Source organism: Maylandia zebra, linkage group LG1, assembly GCF_041146795.1.
Source record: "Maylandia zebra isolate NMK-2024a linkage group LG1, Mzebra_GT3a, whole genome shotgun sequence".
In the NCBI taxonomy this organism is placed as follows: Eukaryota; Metazoa; Chordata; class Actinopteri; order Cichliformes; family Cichlidae; genus Maylandia; species Maylandia zebra.
In genome coordinates, this window is record NC_135167.1 from 16,558,552 (window position 1) to 16,574,316 (window position 15,765).

At 41.2% G+C, this 15,765-nt stretch overlaps 1 protein-coding gene across 3 annotated transcripts; it reads right to left on the reverse strand.

Moving 5' to 3' along the window:
- Positions 1–6,768: 6,768 nt before the first annotated feature.
- On the reverse strand, positions 6,769–14,276 carry wt1b (WT1 transcription factor b). 3 transcript variants are annotated; one of them, XM_004539432.3, is made up of 10 exons: positions 14,146–14,276; positions 13,487–13,810; positions 12,169–12,291; positions 11,350–11,449; positions 10,021–10,101; positions 9,423–9,528; positions 9,193–9,340; positions 9,007–9,096; positions 8,270–8,362; positions 6,769–8,136 (listed from the first exon to the last, which is right to left on the reverse strand). In XM_004539432.3, exons 2-10 carry the CDS (start codon positions 13,788–13,790, stop codon positions 8,015–8,017), a joined length of 1,167 nt encoding a protein of 388 aa, XP_004539489.1. In that variant the 5' UTR covers positions 13,791–13,810; positions 14,146–14,276; the 3' UTR covers positions 6,769–8,014. The 3 variants fall into 3 exon arrangements, with proteins under 3 accessions (XP_004539489.1, XP_004539488.1, XP_004539487.1); XM_004539431.3 differs by having other exon boundaries at positions 8,279–8,362; positions 13,487–14,262; XM_004539430.3 differs by having other exon boundaries at positions 13,487–14,262.
- Between the last annotated feature and the right edge of the window lie 1,489 nt (positions 14,277–15,765).

A 15,765-nucleotide genomic window follows, 5' to 3' on the forward strand; every position in this document is an offset into this window, starting at 1 on the left:
TTTCTCACGAGTAAGTTCTTGCTTACTTTTACCTCACTCCAAAGACTTATTCCTTGTCTTGGCATTGTACCTATCAACCTGGATTATTATTATTATCATTATTATTATTATTATTATTAGAACAATGTAGTGTGTGTGTGTGTGTGTGAAAATAAATGTCAGTAAATGATCAGGACACTGTTGCTCAATCCCCCCACACACCCACGCTCACTCTTACACACACCTTTTAAAAAAAAATCTTTAATGTTTTCCCTGTCTTGATGTATCCCAATCCCAAGTTGCATAATTTGCATACCACACAGGCACAAACCTGCATTAGAAACTGCACATGCTCACAAAATGTTGCTATGCGTTTCCACACATGTAGAAATGCGTTTTCTTTTTTACTCCATGTTACTTGCACTTTTAATTTGTGTTTGAGTTAAATATGACACGTCTTATTAGAGGCCAGCTATTTCACATTGTTCAGTGTTTGTTCTGAGTTAAAGGGCTTTCAGCAGTGAGTTGAACTTTATTAGTTAGACTTTCCCAATAGAGACTTGGATCTCTTGTGCCATCAGAATGGCCCTAATTCTCCTTCCCGTTCTTAGTTGTGACATCCAGTGTGGTCTGCTGCTGGTGTACCCCACCTGCCTGAAGGTTAGACTTTTCCAATTGGGTATGCTCTTTTGCATACCTTGGTAATAAGTGGTTATTCGGGTTACTGTTCATCAGCTCAAAGCAGTCTGGCCATTCTCCTCTGAATCAGATCAGAGGCTCTGATCTGTGGCATCAATAAGGCTTTTTTACTCAGGGGTTTGCCACAGACTGCATATTTGTAAGTGCCAAAATAGCAGCACCAATAACAATGCCACACTTAAAATCACTTAAATAACCACGTTTCCTCATTCTGATACACAGTTTGAACTTCATTTAAGGCAAACCGCAGTTTTAGGTTAACTATGTCTAAATGCAGCACTGTGACACGATGGAACTGACGCCTCACTAGAAGAAGGTCCTGAGTTCAATTCCACCACCTGGCTGGGGGTTTTTTTCTGTGTGGAATTATGTCTGTTCTCCCCGCGTTTGCATGGATTCCCTCCGGCTACTCCGGCTTCCTCCCACAATCCAAAGACATGCAGTTGGTGAATCTAAATTGCTCATAGATGTGAATGTGAATGTGAATGCGAATCGTCTCCCTCTCTCTGTGTTAGCCCTGCGCCAGGCTAGTGACCTGTGGTAGCCTCGATAGGCTCCAGCCCCCCTACGACCCTGACAAGGATAAGCAGAAGAGGATGGGTAGAAGTCTAAATGCTTAAATGTATTGGGTTGGGAATTCATATAGCTAATACTACTAGCTAAATTAATAACCTCAAACATAATCCTGGGTTTCTGCAGTTTCTGAATGGTCAACATTTACATTTATTTACAGCATCATCGTCACAACTTAATAAAAATCATTATGCATGTAGAAAACCAGTTAAAATACAAATTTTCCACTGTCAGTGTGACATGGTGTCGTGCTCTCTCTGTGTCCTTGCTACAAATGGTAACAGGTACAGGTGAACACTGGTGTTCATCTGTTTCACTGACTGGACACCAGCCTACATACAACACGTAATACTTTTAAACACACCACTGAGTTTCTCAAAACTTCTTTCCTATTGTGCTGCAATATTTATTTATTTGTCAGTCTTTTTGGGGGGCTTGCCTTCCTAACCTCTGTAAAACGTCCGTGTGTTTGAATGCTGCCTGTCTTTATAGCTTCACCAATGAAGACAGCTAATCGTCCAGGCAACTCAACTTTTCAAGTCTGGATTCAACTTTTTTATTCATTGAACATCAGGAACAAGCGCACTATTAACGCTATTAACACTATTAACACTTCTCAGGACTAATTACAGACTTCACACACACACACACACACACACACACACACACACACATACGTGTGCGTGGAAAGCAGACATGGAGTTAAGCTGACTTGCTGTTGCTCCTGGCTGTTGCAGTAAAACTCTCAGATGTAACTGAGAAAGCAGTTCTGCCACCCAGCCTGTCCCCTCTGCTTGCTCATGTGGAACATATGGATATATGTGTGCCAGTTAGCAAGACAAGTCAAGCGGGACCAATGCGATAAAGCTCATTAGGAACAAGGGACAGAGCAATGTATGTGTGGGCTGTTTTATTCCGTTCTAATGAAAGACCTCCTTCTTCTTCACTCTCAAACTAGAAGCCAAAAATGGCTACAAAACTATCCTCCAAATATCCAAGTCATGTTTGATATTTTTACTCTGGTTTGAATTACTTGAGAGCTTTTTTTTCAGGTTTAAATAACTTAACAATAAGAATGTTTGGTTTTTGCTTTTTTCCATAAGAATTTGTTGAAATAGGCTAACAAACATGGGCATGGCTCCAGTTGTACAGTCATCCAAGAATACATGAATTTCTTTATCTGTCAAAAAGAAAAAAAAAACAGGTCCAGCTCTGAGGAAGGTTCAGAGCGGAGGTGTCTGTATTATCTGCTTCTTCTTTTTTTCTCTGTTAGATAACATAATATTTTCTCTACTGCTTTGCTAAGGAGTGTGGAGTCAGTCTTGCTTCATACATTTGAATAATTGCACTAAGTTACTCAATGTACTTCCTCCAGATACCATATGAGGGTTGTCATGTGTCAGGGTGCATCTATGTCCTTGAGCCAATGTGTGAGTGAAGGTGGACAAGTATTAGTGGTGCACAGAGATGTAAAAGAACCAAATGTGTGTTTGCATGAACAAGATGGGGGACTGGGGGGGGGGGCGTGGACTACCTGCCTAGCGGCCATGTTTAACGGTCTGCTCCTGCTGTTTATGATAGGTTCTAGTCATTCACACTGGGGGAGTGTGTGCACATTAATGCCTTCAGACGGCTCTCATATGAGTGTCTGCGTAGATCAGCTCCTCTCCTCTGACAATAATGAGCCCTCTGGGTGAAAACAGGGTGGAGACAGTGGGAGAGGAGGGTCATAAAGTGCACCATATTAATGTCTACAACCTCACCCCCACCCACCCTTCCGATCCAATACAATTTCCAAGTGTCCACCAACAATCTCCTCTTAAAGAGCTTTTTTATAGCACACTTCTATTTCCATATCAGCAATTAACAGCTCCAAAGCCAAAATGACTGCTACAATTAAACAGCCACCATAACAAAGTACGCATAGCATCCAATTCCCCCTTAGCTCCCCTGCTCCTCTCTGACTCACATAATCACGATGCCCTATTTTTCATCCAAGTGTACGCTCCCTCATCTTTGTCTATTATTATGTCCTGTGTTTGTTCCTTCCACCCTGGGGATTTATAGCCCAGGGTGTTGTTTATAATGATCTTTGGGACATCTGACCCATCCCGTTCTGAAGCTTTCATAACAAGCTTTATGCCCATTATATAATAACAGGCATAAAGGCGAAAAAAGTCCAACTATTTTTTTTCATATAGATATGATACGTGGCTTAATGTGACAGCTCAAACAATATTATATATTAATTTCTGTACTTATTAGGCTAAACATTTGCTGTAAACAAAGATGTTGTTAAAAAGATACATAACATTTAGAATAGTAACATTGTTCTTAAGATTATTTATTGTTTGATACAAGTATCGCACCTACTTCCTGGTTACACAAGCTGTGTAGTCGATAGATGTACTAATGGAAAAAAATATACATATATAAAGTGTCCAGTCAACATGAACTTACCTTAGCTTACATTAACTACAGTGAAATGTACCAGGCATTACCACCTACTTGTGAACTTTAAACAAATTTTTTTTATTCAGTTTCTTGTTCACCAGATGAAATTTCCCACAATCACTGTTCTAGAAGAACTCATCAGAAATGGACATTTCACTGAAAGAGCGGATCCCTCCATTTGTCATAATGAACATTAAAACATCCAATCATCCTCAGTCTCACTTAAATCACACAATTAAGTCTTTCCACTATGTAAAACATTCAGCATGTCTTTATTTGATGGGGTTTTTTTGGCCAAAAATAAATAAATAAATAAAGGTATTCAGGATTTTTCCACCAGACTTATTCAGGCTAATATGTACAAACAGCCTTTGTGTGAGGAATTGTTTGTGTGTGAAAACATTTCAAACATCCAGATGACTGCAGAAATATATTTTTTCCTTCCTGTCTAGGCTGATTTGAGGGAACTGCCCTCATGCAAAGGCCATTATGTCTGTCATCCAATTCATGTGATTGTATTTAATTGTAAATGTGGGCTAATAAATGTGTTTCTACTTATGGACAATGACTTTTGTATCTTTTCTTTTACCAAAGAGAATTATCCGAGGACTTTACTCCTCCTAGTGGTGGTGAGGATGAATAAGACGTACACCCTGACTTTTTTTTTTTGTGAACTGCACTTGCGCTCATCTATCACCATGAGTTTTTATGCGCCCATCAACACAGTGTAGATAGGGAATCAGCAATTAATGACTACACAATTAGAGAGAAGGCTTTAAAGAGCAATATATTTCAATTTAGGAACCATAAACTTAGTGAGTTGGTAACTAATTGTAACTGCCTCAGGAGAAATGGGAGCCCTTTGGACTGAGGTCAGGAAGACTCGAAATCAGTTTCAAACAGATTTCAAATGGCTTCTTCAGTCACTCACACATTCTGGCAAGCTGCAGCATATCTCACATGATATACGCTGAGAGGAACTTCTCAAGTTTTAATTAAAAGGCGGGCAAAGTGGCCCGCAGTTGAGTTGTTTTGAAATTCATCACAGTGAGGGTGTAGACAATGCTGTCCCCGTGAGACTTGATATCTTTGGACAAAATGACTCTCTCGCTCCATTTGTCGACATTTTCATCTCTCTTTCTGTGGGTTTCTCTCCCCATGTCCCAGCATCTGGATACCTTTGGGATGGAGAGGGGAGACAAGGTCTTTCCCATCCCACTGTTCCCCCAGGGGGCATGAGTTGGTTTGTGAGCTTCTAGATCACATGATAGAGACACATCTAATCCTGTTAGAGGTTAATATCTTCCCGTGGCACAGAAGAGACAGCAGGAGGGAGAAATGATGGGAAGATAAAAGATGAAATTTCTGATGAGAACGTGAATACATAAAACGTGCTATCTGCTTCTCCTTGCTGTCCCACATATTGGTTTGTGGTTAGGGTATACGTAAGTGTGTGTTTGTTCCCGTGTCTGTGTACCCTCATGGGATCTTTCCGGCTGCTGCCTGCATGTCTAACAGACTCCTCTCAAGGTGTTTTCCCCTCGCTGTCTTTCTGTATCTGCTCCATCTCTGCTCCCTGAGTGAGAAAGTTTACCCTGTAGGCCCCATCTGAGCTCCAGGCCCCCCAAGGCCTCTGCATTCCCAAAGCTCCTACATACCAGAGCCCCTCAGGCTCCCTGCTTTACTACAGGGAATACCCCCAAGAACCCCTAGACCCCCTCAGACTGTGAAGCAGCAGCTCTGCACCAGAGAGCTAGCCTGAAGGGAGGGGGAGAAAGCTGTCTGGGAATAAAACTAACAGCATGCTTCACTTAACATGTGAACATTACCTGACAGCGCCTCCTGTTGGCACAGCATTGTTTTTGCATGCGGGCCTCCTTGTAACCCTTCTGAGTTGTCTCTCTGGAGGGTTGACCTTGTTAACAATCCCTTGGGGCTCCTAAGAGCCTGTGTGTGCTACATGTGCACTGACCTTTCCAGTTCCTGGAGGTTAAATAACGTCTTTTGGCCCAAAGAAACGCAGCGGGAAATGTATGCTGATGTTGGAAGCACCTGGGACTTCACCGAATGACATAGTGAAAAATAAGACCACTCCTTTTTAAACCAACTACAAAAAACAGCTTGTTGTTCCATACAACTAAATCATGAAAAAGATGCACCTTTTTCTTTTGCTTTCCTTGTGACAGTGAATTTAAATAACTTTTACTTTTGATAGAAACCTTTTCGGGACATTGCATGTGGTTGTGGAGGCTGTGAAGCTAGCAGGCCTGCTGTCCTACAGATGTCTTGGGCTGTGCCTTACCAGGTGTACGTCACCTGAGATTACCCATGCCGACACCCCTTAAAGGCAAACTGCCAGCAGTACAGCTGAGGGGGCATCTGGTGGCGTGTGCGCGAGCGAGTGTGTGTACGCCTATGTGTGTGTTCATGCATTCAGACTGGGGGTAACATTTGGCAGGATGGGACTGAGTGCATACATTTATTGTGTTGTTTGGGTAATACACATGCCCGCAAAGAAATGCAGAAGATCAGTGTATAGGGCACAGATCTGAGTGAGTGTGATAGTCGTTGGTAGTAAAGACTGAGGACATTTAAAGCATCAGAACCTCTTGCTCCGGAAAGCCTTGCCAATATCCAGTAAAGAGTGAACTGAAGTGAGTAAAATGTTCAGCTCTGTCTTTCACTCTGTCCGTCTGATCTTCCAGCAATTCACAACACCCCCGCTGAGTAAGAACAAAGACGAGCCCTTCTTAATCAAAGTGCACTGGATTAAGAAGCAGAAAAAAACATCACAGAGATACTACCTCCCTGCCATTATGGGAATTGGAAAACAACCTGAATCTGCACTTCAAATGAGCCGTCTGTGACCCTGAAGTAGGAGAAAGGCATTTTAATCTTTGTTAATTCGTCAAGTGTAAAAGGGCTGCCGTGAAAAGAGCAGGTACACACTGTACCCTGTTTGGGCTTCTGTTGGATAAATGTCTTCTTTAAACGTACACTGTGCTTTCCATATGCGAGCACACTGATAACAGTTAAAACATACTATGAGCCATGCAACAACACTTTCTGCCCACACTGAGTCATATTTTATTAACACACCCTCTGAAGCTGAATCATCCCATCGCCTTTCCTCTAGATTTGCAGATAAGCTGAAAAACACACATTCTATTGAAACCATGTATATTTCATGGACCGAAATATAGTCTGTACTGATACTCAACATGCAAGAATAAATTGGACATCTTCAGGCTGAGGTGGTAAAATATAAACAGTATATGAATTCAGTCACAGTCGAGAACTCTGAGTACAAGTTCCATTTGCAAGACGAGAAAGGATGACACTGCCATCATGTGGATAAAAGGTGTAAAGTGTTGTTCTAAACTGCAGGCTATTATGTACAGCAAGAACTCAAGCATGTGCATGTGTGCATTTTGGGGCCCAGCCTGCGTATAAGGGGGCAGTCAGTGGAGAGCAGCCTGCTGACACTGAGGTATGTGTCTTTTCTAATGAGATTTATTGGGCTCCAGATGTTCCTATTTATGAAGATGTGTGCTTGAGATTTAGGAGGGTGAGATCTGCAACCTGTCAGAGTCACAGAGGGGTGCTGTTTTACTGTCTGTCACCCACCTCACACCCCCACCTCGTCTCATAGGTGGCCTCTTAACCTGACAACACCCACACCTCCTTTGTCTCTCGCCAACACAAGCGTGCACTGATGTGACCCAAGATTTTATAAATGCACAAGAATATAAAAGGCACCATATATTGTGAGCAAATGCACCACATGAAGTATATACAAAGCAATCTGGGCAGTCAATGTACACTTTAGGAAGATAAAGATGTCGACATTCCCACAACCGAAGATTCTCTGTGTTCAACTTAACAGACAAACACTGAGGAGTTGTTCTTATTGCTCTAAATCCAGTTTACAATGTCCAACATATTGAAGAGGTGAGACCATTTTAAAAACAAAAGAAGAAGCCAGTGCATGTGTTGTAAAATATTCAAAATAGTATGTCAACATTTTCCTCATCTCATGAAGTTAAAAACAAAAATCTTGGCTCAGCGTTACTGTGGCATTATACCCTCTCAAAATGGCACTTTTATTGCTAGTAGTGGTTGAAGTGCATCTTGACGACCTTGGGGATCATCTGTGAGTCTTGACGTTGACGCAGGCGTCAGCTGCGCTCGCCACTTCGGTAAGTCTGGCAAAGCACCATAACCGCTGACCAGGATCCAGGCATCTTTTTCTACTAGCTGGCACAACATACTGTCACATTCCTCTTTGTCCTCCTCCTCCTCTTGCTGCTCAGATGGCAGGCTGCAGCTTGGTCAGGTTCCTCTGGTGCATGCTGTGGTGGCGCACCAGCTCGTCAGAGCGGGCAAACTTCTTCTGACAGTTGGACCAGCGGCATGTAAAGGGCTTCTCACCTGACAAGGAGGGGACACGCAAAAAAAAGGGGGAAAAACAGGAGAAAGCATTGCTTTAGAGTGAATTCAGTGAAGGCACTTATTGTGTGTAAATCAATTCGAATGGAGAAGTAGAAAATAAAGGTATACGCACTTGTTTTACCTGTATGAGTCCGAGTGTGTGTCTTAAGATGATCTGACCGTGAAAACTTTCTCTGACACGTCTCACACTGAAAAGGCTTCACTCCTACGCAGAGATGACGGTTGTTGTTGCACCGTCAGAAACATGAATGAGTGTGGAAACGGTAAGAAGAGGGTCAGAAGTTAAGTGTAAGATTAAGTGGTTAAAAATTGCTATTAAGAAAATGTGATCAAATTTACTCTAGATTCATTCTAGATATGGGAATTCTAGCATTCATGGATTATAATTGATCACTCTGGTTATGCAGCATTCAGTATTATCAATTAAATAAATACAAAATCACAATACATAGAAAAATTATTTGTTTCTCGTAGTGAATTAATTTCTAAATATTTATTTTGTTGTGTTCCTGGATTGAATGATATAGTTTCATGCATTACGGGGTCTTGAAGCAATAATGATGGCCGCTATATTTTTAGAAAGCAGTAAGAAGGTTTAAGAAAAAAGAGTTAAAAGGCGAATTAAGGCAGCAGCCAGGATTTTATAAATAATGAAACACTAATTACAATGACTCATTTCTCGCTTCAAAAAATATTCATTATTCATTCAAAACTGCCTCCTCCACACTACCAGGAAATTCAAAATCCTTTAAGTAATTACTTTTTAAATGTATTGTCCAAAAAGGAAACCTGATGTACCTATCTATAGTGGAATGAGGGATTAGATATACTAGCTTAACACCACTCTACCTGTGTGTCTGCGCTGGTGTCTCTTTAACTGGTCCGAGCGAGAGAATCTGCGTCCACAGTCTGTGAAATCACACTGGTATGGTTTCTCTCCTGCAATACAAACCAGCCGTCATCATCGAAGCCTAAAGTCGTCGCATTTCAAAGTGGGCAGGACAAATGAGTACAAATGTTCTAAACAGCCTCCACCTGTGTGTTTGCGGCCATGCATCTGCAGATGGGACAGTTTGAAGTATCTCTTGCTGCAGCCGGGATAAGCGCACACAAACGGTCTCTTCTCACTGGCCTCTGAAGTCTTCGCAGCAGGGGAAGTGATACCAGATACCCGTCTGACATCCTTTAAGAAGAAAGGAGAAGGATTTACACTGAGGAAGTTCACTTTCTGTCTTTGTTCATATGTGTGACCAAACCTGACTAACCTGAAGTCCTCTGAAGACACCGTGGGTGTGTATGTGGTACTGGGTGCTGACAAGCATGGGTGGAGGTGGGGCTATGGGGTCACTGTCATAGCTGGTTGGATGGCCGCTGGTAGGCAGGAACAAAGTTACAAGTTAATTATAACAGTGGAGTATTTAGGACATAAATGCCATGTTTCCTGAGTGATTTCCAACTTGAACAAAAGCCTTTCTCCTCTTCTCTTCCAAACAACCCTTAAACATGCCTGCCTCTAACAATATATCCAGGGCCCTGAAGATATATTTTCTCACTCAGCTTGTAAATTTAGGTGACGGGATCCTACATAAACTTCATCTGAGACTTTTTTTTAATTTTTTGAGCAAGGAAAGCTTCGTCTCACATTCTTTAGCACAAATGGCCCCTTCTTTCTGTTTCCTTCTTTTTTCTTCCTTTTTAAAAGTTTGAATGACTTTATAGTAGCCTAAACCAGAAAACCTTCAAATACTCAACTCAGCATTTAGAACATGCATTAGAAGTGAAAGACTGCACATAAACAAAGCACCAGTGAAGACTAAAAACTGCACCATATGGTGTTGAAAATAAAAAGCGACAAAGTCTCACCTCTTCATAGATGATGCCAAGGAGTTCATTTGGTTCCATGTTACACACTCCAGCTGAGATGCCATTTGGTACAGGTTATCACTGAGTAAAACATACAGCATACGGCATTAACAGGGTTAACACTGCACTTACAGCAGAGTTAGGAAAGCGGGGAAAGTAATTTATAGGCTATGTTCAGGTTTTTTTTAAATTTATTATTTGGTTACTTTTTGGAAATAACCTTGAAATTAATAATCACAGACAAGATTTACTCTGAATTCCTCCTGACAGTTTTCTTCCCTTGTACATAAAATGAAGATGTTTCATTCAGGGGAAGTCCAAATGGTTCACTTATTAACACATGCTGTCCACCCACCACACTCCTCACTGGCCTCATTAAAAGACACAGGCACTGAGCCATTCTTTACCTTGGCAGATCACACTACTTCACACAGACACACACAAACACAGCACACAAACTCGCACACTTGAAGATGGGATTGTGCACTCATTGTGGGGGTGAGAGCCTCTGTGCCTAGTACACCCTGGACCCGTGGATGACATCACTCTGTCCTCGGTATCATTAATGGCGGGAAAGACTTTCAGGGGAATTCTGGACCACATTCCTTCAGAAGTCCTTGAGGGAAGGATTGTGATGGCTCACTAATCAGTTCTGAACTAAGTAAAACTGTGCAAAGACTCACTGATATCTGACATATGTACACCATGTGTATGAGCGCGTGCACTCGTGTGCGTGTTTGTTTGAGGGTTTCCAGTTCATGCAATAGCTCTAACAACAGTGCAGTCTTCCCCGTTCTTATCAGCTGCCGTCCTAGTATTTGAGTTGTACATGTTCCTTTTCTTCAACAACATCGCGGGGCGGCATTTGAAGAATTTCATCCTAATTTACCCTTTGAGATGTTTTCCATCCAAAGGAAAACAAGTGAGAAACACATCTACAGATTCAAATAAGCAGATTTTCAGTGGCAGCTTCTCTGCAACTCTCACTTTCACTTAACATTTCTCCTTTTTACTTTTCTCCTCATTTTTCCTGAGGGTGGACTGAGACACATCAGCAGTAGATCACTTAAGTGTTTGTTTTGGCCTGCTGAGCACCAGTGGGCAGCACTTAACCTCAGAACAAATTAGGATTCACAACCCAGACGCTGTAGAGGCAAACACGGGGCTTAATGTGGGATCAGGGAGAGTTCACACTTCTAAAAATTACCAGCAAGTGAGCAAGCTGCATATGGTGTCAGTGGAAAGAATCTGACATGAACTGATGACTGAGGACCAGAAAAAAGGGGAAATAAAGCAAAAACAAACTCATACAGGGATAAATTATTGTACCTGTTGTAATTTCGCAGCAGCAGCGCTTGGCTGCTCGGACAAGAGTCTGAAGGATTATGGCAGCTGAACATAGGATTAGGCGCTGGAAATTGCTGGTCAACTAAATCAAATGAAAAAAAATACAAAGGCTGGTTTAAAATATGGATGCAGTGTTTACAACAATTTCATTTTCAGATTTTAAAATAATATGCTTTTTTTAAATGAAAAGCTGGGAGTCTAGAAAAGATCATGAAACTGTGAAATACATAGAAAAAAACAGAAAACACTGAACACATTGTTAATTTTAGTGGTTTTTGGTTAAAACTATATATTACATACAATACATCACTGTTCCACTTGCGATATAAATGCTTCTAAACCATTGATATTATATTGAATCATTTTTCCAGACACACTAAATTTATTTGTAAAACAAATATGAGTTCATTTCAAAGACACATGAACGGCAAGAGAGAAAAAAAAACAGAATGGAGAACAGGTCGTTGAGAACCACTGGTCCTTTTCAGGTTCACATAGTATATTGGTCCCTAGACAGTTTTTGACATTCCAACAGAGTCGCATAAAGCCATTTCCTCAAGTTATAATTTCCAGAATCATTAACCTTTTGTATGCTTGAAGAGCAAGAGGGAGAGTGTGTTTATGTATGTCTGCGTATATGAATATGTGTGCAGACAGAGATGGGGAGAGATGAAGGGAAATGGATAATAGCGGTTCTGTTGTGATATGAAAAATGATGGGTTACTTATATAACCTTGCTGTGACACGACAGCCTTCCAGTCTGCAGATCAAATGAAAAGGCGCCGGGGCGTAAAGAGTTACCTATGCTGTTTGGCGGTGACAGTGTCTCCTCGTGTTTGAATGACAGGCTGGAGAGCTGAGGAGTGTGGTGAGACGGCGTGTGACCGTAACTGGGATTGCTGTCTAAACCGACTGCTCCGTAACCTGAGAGAAAAAACAAAAACAACAAAAAAGAGAGGTGATGGAAATAAAATGAGCCTATTTGCCTGCTCGAGTCATTAGATCATCATCTCAAACATCACTGCAACATTCTGAAGCTTGCAAAGTCTTCAGTATCTGGTCAGTTATCTATATCCCCTTGATAGTAGCTCTTAGTCCCTGGCAGGCTTACCGCAGGGAGACATTCATCGCACTACTAAATCCTCTTTCCTTGTAACATATTCTTTTTCCCCCCATCTATCTTTGGCTTTGTGGTTGCATTATTTATGGCAGGTGGAAAAAGAAATTTGGCAGACACACCACAGATGGACTGATGTGAGCTACTGTAGCATATGCTTTGTAAAAAAAAAAAAAATAGAAGGGGAGAGAAAATTTTAAAGAGTATCATTTTAGTTATTTGACGGGGAAAGAAACATGTAACGAAAACTATTTTGATGTATTCTGCTGTAGCACACAAAAATTGTACAATCACAAGGAAAGTGAATGTGATGTCTATTTTACAAACGCAGTATGGACAGTTTGTGATACCCAGCGTCAGGCCCAAAAGGGATGTCAGTAAATTTCTAAGAAAAATGACTCACAAACTCCCTGATTCATGCCACTTGCAGAAAACCACTCTGTTTTATCACTTCATCAAAAACTACTTTGCGCTGGGCAAAGAAGTCTCACATGCACACTTCCTCTGAAAGCAGCAGGCAAACATGTAGGTTAAATGTACCCCAGCAGATAGCAAATGCAAGAATTGTTTATGACAGTGGCAGATGTGTCTTATCTCCTGTACAGAAACATTGAAACAAAATTTATGTAGTTTCATTTTTAATTATGATTCCAGATAAGAACCAAACTAATCTTCTGTTTTGTATAAAAAGTTGCTCAAACAGCAGCTGAAGTCAAAGGACTCAATTTTTATTTTTTATACTTACACTTTTTATGTATACATGCAATACTGTGTTAATTAAACCCAAAACTGAGAGGTAATAATAATGATGATGCCAAAGGATTTGTTGTGATTTGAAATGACCTAGTAAAGAACATGACATGCTGCTCAGACACAACATTACTGACAACACTCTTAAACATCAAGAGCACATTTAATGGCAGTATAGAATGATGCTGTCTCTAAAAAAACATTTTATTGACTGATGGTATCACAGAAGGGATTAGCAGTAAGAATGCTTACCCTGATTCCTAGGTGTAGGAGGGCTGTCCACACAGCTGGGCAGGTAGGTTCCATTGGGAAACATTCTTGGCTGGTTTGAAGGTGGTTCTCCAAAGGCCCCGGTCCGACAGGGGCCCGAGCCTGTAAATTGGCCAGTGAAATGCACTGTGAAGGCCCCAAGTCCACAGTGAGGGTCCTCTATCGGATCAGCGGTGCCCCAGCCAGGCTCCTGCTTGATGAGGGAATGGTGGGAGGGCAGGGAGCTGTATGGAGAGCCAGGGTGGAGGTCCAGCATCTGGGTCCACGGGCCCCCGCCAACAGACATCCCACAGCCGCCACCAGCTCCTGGTAAGGATGGCACAGGAGGCGCAGGTTGTAAAAGGGTCAGATCGCGAACATCTGAGCCCAGTGACATGGTTCCACACGGTTCGGTCAACATTAGCGAAGGAGATTCAAGAAAATCCAGTCCAAAAAAGTAGTGATCGTATTCCAAAAGAAGGTACAACTAAGAAATCACAGTAACATTAATGAACTCTTAAGCGCATAACAAAAACAATATCTGAAGAAACAAGAAGCATGGAGGAAATACTTCTGCAGAAACAGACATCAGTGGTCACAATGCGCTAGAGGAGCCATGTTTCCAATCTTTTGTGAGAAAGTGAATAATGAAAATAACTGACTGTTGAACAAAATCTGGATGCCAAATTTCAGGCTCCCTGGGTACCTGCCGTGGATTTGAAGTGGGAGCCTGTGAGATAAACAGTTCCTTGTCCCTCTGTCTCTATAATGTCTGGCTTTCCTTATTCTCTTGAAGGCTCAAATACTGAATAACTCAGTGAAGAAGGGGAGGAGCAAGAGAGGATGAGAAGAGGATGACTCCCTTGCTTTTCCCCAGCCAGCTGAGACTGCAAATCTTTTTATTGTTTTTACAGACTGCACTTCTGAGTAGATTCTAACTAATGTCACATTTAGATTAGAGGGTGTTGTTCTTCCTTCTTTGTTCAAGTTTAAGCGTTTCTCATCGATTGCACGTACATGTGCATGAAAGAGGGAGTCAGTGTTACATGTCCAGTGTTCAGGATGCAGAACAAACTAGAAACCTGAGCAACTACAATTTGAAAATAAAAAATGTTTTCAAACATGTGTTCAAAAACAGCAAAATGAAAATGTTAGTCAGTGCACTAGTGACCTGAGCTGTTCTTACAAATGCTTATCGTTCTGGACTCCTATGACTCTGACTCATTTGTTTTCAGAAATATACACTTTCAAAATTTATACTTACTGGATGAAGCAACAGTTTAGCGAGCAGCAAGACAGCTGCTTGCAAAAACACTGCACTAGACTGAATAAAAATTACAGGTGAAACAGTAATTGCTCAAAATCTAAAAATGGTAAAAACAAAAATGCATAAAATGTGGCCGGAATGTTTCCATTTTGGATATGGTACTGTTTTTTACTAAAAGCAGCTCACATAAACTCCAGGGCCTTGGACCAAAGCCACATCACACTGAGGGATAATTATTTATTAGAAGAGAGGGTGTGTGTGTGTGTGTGTGTGTGTGTGTGTGTGTGTGTGTGTGTGTGTGTGTGTGTGTGTGTGTGTGTGTGTGTATGAGCATGTTAAAGATTGGGTTTTGACCTTAACTCTAGCTTAACTCAGAGGAACTGCACAGGAATGCAGTAACTTCAATATGCCTATAAAAACCAAGACAGCTGCTTTGGATCTTTTAACATTACAGTATTTGTGCGATCAGCACTCGGGTTCCTCCTTCTTTTCTTTAAAAGCTTAAAAGAATCACAATATGTGCTATAAGCAGTGCAGTGAAACAATCAATCATAGCTGGCCCGAGATAAGACCATGGTAATCATCAAGCTAAAAAAAAAGTGCTTGTATCATTTTTAGCATTTGTTTAAAATGTATAAAAAATGTGATTTGGTATTGGATTAATGAGGTTCATGTTAGAAATCTTGAAACATGGATTATGTGCAAAAACTGTCTGTCCTCACCATGCCTATCGACTGAGAAAACTGGGATCTAAAACACAAAATGTACTATTTCTCTTGTAGCCCAGAGTGTGTCGGTAATATGCTCATACTCTGTGTATAATGTTTGTTCTTTTCCTCCTGGGGACATGAATGAGAGCAAAAAGTCTTAAGTAGTCTGTCACTTCCAATTACTTTAACTCTGAACCGATGCCAAATTGGATAACTTTACGATTCAGACCACAATACTGTGGATAAATTGTCCATCGGTGAATTAGTGTGAGACATGGTAAGAGTGTTAACCAGTTTCTTTCATC

Bases quoted from the DNA above. Each gene is read 5' to 3' on its own strand.
- wt1b (XM_004539430.3), bottom strand. From the start codon at position 13,904: ATGTTGACCGAACCGTGTGGAACCATGTCACTGGGCTCAGATGTTCGC. The intron at 10,102-11,349 runs GTACAATAATTT...TGTTTTACTCAG, and splicing joins CTGCTGCGAAATTACAACAG to TGATAACCTGTACCAAATGG. The intron at 9,097-9,192 runs GTGGAGGCTGTT...TTTGTATTGCAG, and splicing joins GCATGGCCGCAAACACACAG to GAGAGAAACCATACCAGTGT.